This window comes from Tupaia chinensis, unplaced genomic scaffold (genome assembly GCF_000334495.1).
Source record: "Tupaia chinensis unplaced genomic scaffold, TupChi_1.0 Scaffold000320_2, whole genome shotgun sequence".
Taxonomy (NCBI): Eukaryota; Metazoa; Chordata; class Mammalia; order Scandentia; family Tupaiidae; genus Tupaia; species Tupaia belangeri.
In genome coordinates, this window is record NW_006159814.1 from 2,905,720 (window position 1) to 2,913,611 (window position 7,892).

At 43.4% G+C, this 7,892-nt stretch overlaps 1 protein-coding gene across 1 annotated transcript; it reads left to right on the plus strand.

Moving 5' to 3' along the window:
* The first annotated feature begins 6,840 nt into the window (after positions 1-6,840).
* On the plus strand, positions 6,841-7,574 carry CETN1 (centrin 1). The gene has a single exon (XM_006151607.1). The coding sequence runs from the start codon at positions 6,899-6,901 to the stop codon at positions 7,415-7,417; it is 519 nt and encodes a 172-aa protein (XP_006151669.1). The 5' UTR covers positions 6,841-6,898; the 3' UTR covers positions 7,418-7,574.
* Positions 7,575-7,892: the final 318 nt, after the last annotated feature.

Here is a 7,892-nt window from a genome sequence, read left to right on the forward strand (position 1 = left end):
AAGAAGGTAGATCAAAGAACAACCAATAGCTCAATCTATGAGATATTTAAAACATTCAGCTAGGCCACTCCTGGGCTTCATGGTTCTGCATTTTCTACTTGAAGGCTTATCAGGAGGGGGTTGTAATTTGATTACTTGTTGATAAAGGGATTGCTAGCTGTTGCTTCAGAGGAGCTAAAATGACCTATAGTTTCGCTTTTCCCCTCTTTTTAAAGTTTCTTTTTCTTTCTTTCTTTCTCTTTCATCTTTTTTTTCTTCCTTCTTTCCTCCCTTCCTTTCTTCCTTCTTTCTTTCTCTCTTTCTTTCTTTCCTTTCTTTTTCTTTCTTTCTTCCTTTTTTTTCTTCTTTCTTTCATGAGAGAGAGAAAGATACATATATAGACAGCAAAACAGGCACCATCAACAGGGTCTTCATGCCATAACCCACCCCCAGCTTCAGTCAGCCCAGATCACAGGCATGCACACATATTCCAACATGCTCAGGGATGTTTCAGGACATGAAGCCAGAACCTTCGCCATGTGGATCCAGTTGCCTTGGTCTGTGACTCTATTTTCTTTAGGGTGCCTGCACCTGGTGGGCCTTCTGCAGACTACTTGAAAGGTTGGACAACTGTTGCATCCCAATCCCATGAGGTTCTGCTTTGAGTTTATATCAACATAGACTGTGTCTTTTTTTCAGCTTGTCTTCATCAAAACAGTGCTTAGTTTGGACTGATCTGGGATGCCAAGGGGGAAAGGACAGTCATACTTTCATTGTTTGCTCTTCATTTTATTGCACTTCTAAAGTTCTAAATGCTCTGGAGATTCATCCATCTTCCCTCCTATCCACCACATACTTTCCTCCCCTTCCTCTTCAATTTCCAAACCTAAATGATGTATAAGTGGAGGGCATCTTGACTGCATAGAGATGAGAAGCATCGCAGACCTTTATTTTATTTACTCTGAGCCTCACAGTAAGTCTTCCACATCCATGTTGGCTAAAACATGTAAGGTTCTAATAGCCCCTGGTCTGTGCCCTCTGGGTATACTTAAAGTCACAAAATGAGCACAATGCATACTTTGGGGAAAAAAATCAAATTTGCTCAGTGGTCAGTCATTTAAAACCATAATGGTACCAGCAAGTATGCTATGAAGCAGAAAGTGATTTTTTAAATTCTTTTAAAAAATCTTTTTAAGGATTATAAAAAGAGTATAAAGACATTTCATGCTTATTGCAGGTTTCTTCCAAATGTTCCCCTAGACCCCTGAGGACTGTTTAAAACTCTCCTTTGCTATTAGAAATATTTAGGTGATCATTTGAAAAATAGCATGAAATTCTAAAAAATTACTTTATAAAATCGAGTCTGCTTTTGTATCTGAGAAGAGCATTTCTTTATTTCTGGGGTTCATAGAATTAGGAATCATGTAGCCCTTGGCTGGACACTTGAATCTGTTGCAGTGCTTGCCAAAAAAAGGCTTGGGTTGAGTCATTAGACTTGACTTCATATTCCCATTCAGAGACCACCGGGATTGTAAAACTTTTGCTGCTGAGTCTATTTCTTGTAAATGTCTCCACATATTTAAGAATAAATAGTGTAGCCTAGTTATTGTTAGTTTTGGGGTCCCCCCCTCCCTCTCAGCACAGGGGTCGTGCTTATGCAGGAGCAGTGTCAAGCATTTGCATTTCCTCTGTTCTGATTTGTTGAAAAGTAAATAATAAGCAGCTATAAAGAGGCTTTATTAATGCATGTTTTCTGCCTTGGGTGGCACCTGGAATTTGCTGAATTTGCTGAGTGCAACTTAAATTTTAAAAGACTCCTGAGCCTCACCTTTTTCATGCCATGCAAATCAAATGGAAAACCAAATAATCAGCATAAGCAGGCTATGTGAGTCCTTTTCTCTTGGTCTCAACTGACTCCAGACCCTGCTGTGGAATTCCAATACTTCTCCCTGACCCCCTTCCAGCTGTTAAGTCTCCATGACCAGACTTAAATAGCCATCTCTTCTCCCCCTCTTAGATAATCAACAACTGGCATTACATATTACCTAGGAGATTGTGATACAAAAAATTTCGAGTGGAAACAAACCCTACAGTAAACAAACAAACCCCACTTAAAATGCAGAGATTTTTTTTTTTTTTTTTAGGACACCTTGTCAATTTCATTTCAGTCTTTTTTTTTTTTTTTTTTTTTTTTTTTTTTGGGGGTTTTTTTTTTAGGGGTTTGTTGCCCCCAAAGACGGAGAGAGACAGAGAGACAGAAAGCGAGAAATCACCCCCCAGGGGGGATGGCCACTCTGCAATCCCTTCTCCTCCATTCTCCTCTCGGGATCTTGGACATTCACACACACGCACCTGGGGTGAGTTTTAAGCCACTGAGTCGGAGACTCGAACCACGGTCGACTACATGGGAGTCCAGCAACATAACCATTATGCTAACTGCTGACCCCCAGCCTTTTTTTTTTAAAGTTTTTGTTTTGTTTTGTTTTGTTTCCAGATTTTTACTATAGAGTATGTGCACTCACTGGAGAGACAGAGAGAGAGACAGAAAGTGAGAAATCATCCCCAAGGGGGGAGGGCCAGGCCACAATTCCTTCTTCTCCATTCTCCTCTCAGGATTTTGGGTATGCATGCACACGCGCCCAGTGTGTTTTAAGTCGCTGGGTCCAAGACTCAAACTACAGTCGACTACGTGGGAGTCCAGCCACGTCACCATTACACCATCTGCTGGTCTCTCAGTCTCACTAGACCTTGAAAAGTGACGTTAAAGTATTGAAGGTGATTTTCACATACATTGCATTGACCACACTATAAAAAGGCACTTTGCTTAGACTGTTTCCCACTCATTTTTTTTATCTTTTTTTTTTTTTTTGAGAGGTTTTTGCTATACGGCGCATGCGCTCATCAGAAAGACAGTGAGACAGACAGACAGAAAGCGAGAAATCCCCCCCTGGGGGATGGCCACGTCGCAATCCCTTTTCCTCCATTCTCCTCTCGGGACCTTGGCCACACATACACATGTGCCCGGAATGAGTTTAAGCCACCGGGTCCGGGACTCAAAACTGCGGTCGATTACATGGGAGTCCAGTGACATAGCCATTATGCTAACTGCTGGTCCCAAGAAAGCAAGCCCCTAGATCCGGGACTTGAACTGCGGTTGGCCATGTGGGAGTCCAGTGACCTTAACCACCATGCCACCTGCTGGCCCCGTCCCACTAATTTGTACACAGAGCTGAAAGCAAGGAGGAGTGAAGCAGAACTGAAGAACAAATGGAAATACCAAGCATATTGCATTTTCTCTCTGTGACTTGTCTCAGAGACCTTGGAGCCCTGTCTTAGATACTACAAATTCCTGTTCAATCTTTGTAGGCAAGATGCCTAAATATTGTTAGGTTAAGGAAAGAAAATCAGTATCATATCTTCCCTGCATTCTGATGTCAGGCTCTGGAGAAGGCAGCATGGTGTGGCAAACAAAGCCTCAGCACTGGACTCACACAGGTCAAGGTTTAAATCCCAGAGTCGCCATTTATTGGCTGTGTGCCACTAGGTACATGTTACAGACCTCTCCCGTGCCTCATTTTTTCCATCTACAAAATGCAAAATGCTTGCAAGGCTTAAATGAGATGACAAACGTGAGGCTTGAGCCCAGTGCCAGGCACACTATAAATATGATTATCCCCTTCCTTTTCAATCGGAATTTGGATTATGCACACATGGGAACTCCCCAAGAGCTGACTCTGACTGAGGGTATTGCTTTCTATGAAGGGAGCTCTTGGTGGCCCTTTGTTGTGACTGTTGATTGTGCACATCTGGAAACCATGACAACCGCTCAGCTTTGAGCTCAGTTTGGCTCAAATGGAGCTCTATGTAAGGCAGCTTCTATCCTTCAGTTTTTCCCAACACATCATGGCTTGGCTTGAATTTGGGCAGAGGGGTGGGTGTTGAAGGAAATGCATGATGCCTGGGTGGAATTCAGATTCAACTCACAACTACTCAGCTGGGTATGGCCTCACTGGGGCACTGTCCCAAGAGCTTGTATGTTCTTTCACTGAAAATTCATTATGAAGTTTTATTACGTGGCCTACTTTGCAGATGTTTCAAATGAGTTTGGGAGGTTAAGTGATTTTCCCAAGGTCACAGAGATAATAAGGCATCGGCTAGGGACAGGATCCCAGGCTTTCAGATTTGGAAGGAAGCAGAGCAGGAGGATTTGTGGGGTTGGAGGATCAGCAACTGCAGCATCTACCTGCCAGAGCCTACTGAGTTGGCATTGTCTGCAACAAGTGCTGGAAGGCAGTTTAAGGGAGGTTCCAGGTAAGTTTCCTTGGCTTTTAGAAACCCTGTGTCCAAGGCTTCTGTCTTTTGAGTCACACATCAGCTGGGTCAGGTAGTGAGATAGGGCTAATTAGGCAAAACATGGAAACAATATCTGGTCACTAATCTATTCATTTATTTATTTTTAAAGATGATTTCTTCTGGGACCAGCAGTTAGCTTAATGGCTATGTCACTGAATTCCCATGTAGTCGACTGCGTGTGGTTCGAGTTCTGGACCCGGTGGCTTAAACTCACACTGGGCACGTGTGCGTATGTGCCCAAGATCCCAAGAGGAGAATGGAGGGGAAGGGATTGCAGCGTGACCATCCCCCCTGGGGGGTGATTTCTCGCTTTCTGTCTCTCTGTCTCTCTGTGTCTTTCTGGCAAGCGCGTGTGCCCTATAGCAGAAAAACTCAAAAAAAAAAAAAAAAAGATGATTTCTTCTGAGAAACAGAGGCACACTCAATAGTCTTCGCACTGTGACCCATCCCCAGTCTTAGCCAGCCTGGATATAGGAACATGCACGCATGTGTACAGAGACCTTGGGAGGCAAACCTGGGACCTTCCCATGTAGGTGCAGCACTGTGGGGCATTGGGTTACTAGTGCATCGCCATTTGGCTCCTGATCACTAATTCAAACAAATAAACAAAATAACCCAATTTGTAAAATATTCTTAATGGACCAGCCAGTGGTGTGGTGGTAAAGGTGGCTGGATCCCACATGGCCAATGCACAGTTCAAATCCCAGATCCAGTGGCTTGAAAAACATACCAGGTGCATGTGTGTGTGCATGCTCCAAATCCCAACAGGAGGGAGAAATGGAGGAAAGGGGATCATATCATGACTATGCCCCATAAGGGGTGCTTTCTCTCTTTCTCTTTCTGTCTCTTTCTCTCTGTCTCTGGCAAGCACATGAGCCCAATGGCAAAATTTTAAAACAAAAACAAAAAAACAAAACGTTCCTAGCATCATTTGGTTGCTTGTCTTACTTGGATGGTTCAGGTATTTTAAGACCAACTCAACTGTCTTTTGTTTATTCAATGAATATTTATTAGTATACCTATTATGTGTCAAGGACCATTTTAGGTGCTGGTGATAAAAAATAAGAACAAAAACTCTTCAAAGTGCCATCTGTGATTGAGTAGTAATAAACTGAGGCTCTGTTTTGAGGGGGAGAAGAATGCTTTAAAAATAAAGTCAGTTTTCTTTCTTTTCAAAGACTGTTTAAAGTCGGGCCCAGCAGGTGGCATGGTGATTGAGGAACTAGACTCCCATGTGGCCGGCTGCTATTCCAGTCCCGGACCTAGTGACCAGTTTTCTCATTTTTCCTATCTCGCACATGCCCTGTAGCAAATTAAAAAAAAAAAAATAGCAACTATGAAGTTAAATATATATATATATATATATATATATATTTTTTTTTTTTGGAATCTTGGGCACGCACGCACACGCGCCGGCGTGAGTTTTAAGCCACCGGGTCCGGGACACGAACCGCGGTCGACTACGTGGGAATCCAGCGACATAGCCATTACGCTAACTGCTGGTTCCCTTAAATAAATAATTTTTAAAAACTGTTTAGGGAAATACAGAGCAAGTCATTCTAAAGGCAATTGCTTTAGGGGCTGATTTGGTAACTTTTTCTTTCTTTTCATTTGAGAAGCTCCCATTTTCCCCCCCTCTAGTTTACAGGAGGAGCCTTCTATTCCTAAGAGGCAATTTTGAGTTCCAACATGCCCTGCTCCATCTCCTCCCACATCCACTGCCAAAGGAGGGCTACCATAGGTAGGTTTCAGCACAGCCCTGATTAGATGATAAACAGCCTGAGTAATAGGCTACCAGGGTTTGAAAAAAATACATCAGAATACCAGAATGCAGTATTTCAACTCCCTCTTTCCAAATCAAAAAGCCTAGCGAATGAAATTAGGACCATTACTCAAGTGTAATTATACTGAGTATGCAACACTGAAACACTGAAAATAAATCATACATTTGGATATTACATTTCATGTTTGAGAACGTGCCAGAAAAATTTTATTATTGTTGAATGGAACATCAGGAGACGAACTTCTACACATTTTATATGTAACTTTCCCCATTTTATCTCTTTTCCATTTATATCAAATTGAACACACGGTGTGACTTTTAATATTCTGTCTTGCTTCTCCTTACTCACATCGAATGCCAGGTGATCAAATTCAACCTTGATTTATTCTAATGTCCTGGTAGGCAACTTCAGACCAAAAGGGTGTTTTAATTAGTGTGGAAAAGGAGAGAGGAAGAACCCGCTAATCTATCAAACGTCCAGTGGATGCTATCAAACGACCTGGAAAGACCTGCACACGCCAGTGAATTACAGAAGACATCTGTGATTACAAGCGGTTCTTGCCAGCTCAGGTATCAATTCCTGGAAACTGGGTAGTAAACCCAGGGAACTGTGGCTTATAATATAAACAAGATGAGGTGGGCGTGGTTCGATGGGGCTTGCAGGACGGGCGAGTGGTGTGGCGAGTGGAAATGAATGAGGCGAGGCCCGCGCTGCTCCAGGTGGGGGCGCCTGCGCAAGCGCAGTGCTGGCTGCGGAATCGTTAAGGTAACAACCGCCTCAGGATGGCTTCCAGTGTCAAAAAGCCAGCTGTGGCCTCCGCCAGTCAGAAGAGAAAGATGGGACCCAAACCTGAGCTTACTGAAGATCAGAAGCAAGAAGTCCGGGAAGCGTTTGACCTTTTCGATGCCGATGGAAGTGGGACCATCGACGTAAAGGAGTTGAAGGTGGCCATGAGAGCGCTGGGTTTCGAACCTAGGAAGGAAGAGATGAAGAAAATGATCTCCGAAGTGGATAAGGAAGGCACAGGGAAGATCAGCTTCAATGACTTCCTGGCCGTGATGACTCAGAAGATGTCCGAGAAAGACACTAAGGAAGAAATCCTGAAGGCGTTCAAGCTCTTTGATGACGATGAAACCGGGAAGATCTCTTTCAAAAACCTAAAGCGTGTGGCCAACGAGCTAGGGGAAAACCTCACCGACGAGGAACTGCAGGAAATGATTGATGAAGCTGATCGGGATGGAGACGGCGAAGTGAACGAGGATGAGTTTCTGCGAATCATGAAAAAGACCAACCTTTATTAGAGTCGGTGAAGACGTTAATGACTCGCTGGGTTCCCAGCTTCTCTCTTATGAAACCTTCACTTGGAGGACATCGGCTGTCTAATCCCTTCTCTTCTCCCCTAACTTGTCTAGATCTGTTTCCAGATCTGAAGCTCAATTAAAGATGATTATAAAGTGAGTTTTGGTTTTTACTTCTCAAAAGCAGACCTGGAGTAGGTAAGGTGAGATAGAAGGCCTTGAAACCTGAGTCCACCCACCATTTGTCTTGCACAGGTGGACATCCGTTAAACTGGACTTGGGACAACTTAGGACAAACATAAATGTGGTTCCCCTATTGCTTTTTTGACCTTACTTCATGTATTCAAATCATTGCTCGAGAGTGAGGAGGTGGAATCTGCCAGCAGCTCACTTAGCTATTGCTTTCCACGTAGTCCTTGGTTCGAAGGAAAACTGTGGCCTCTTACTAACTTCCTAGGCTCAAGAAATACACTGTTCT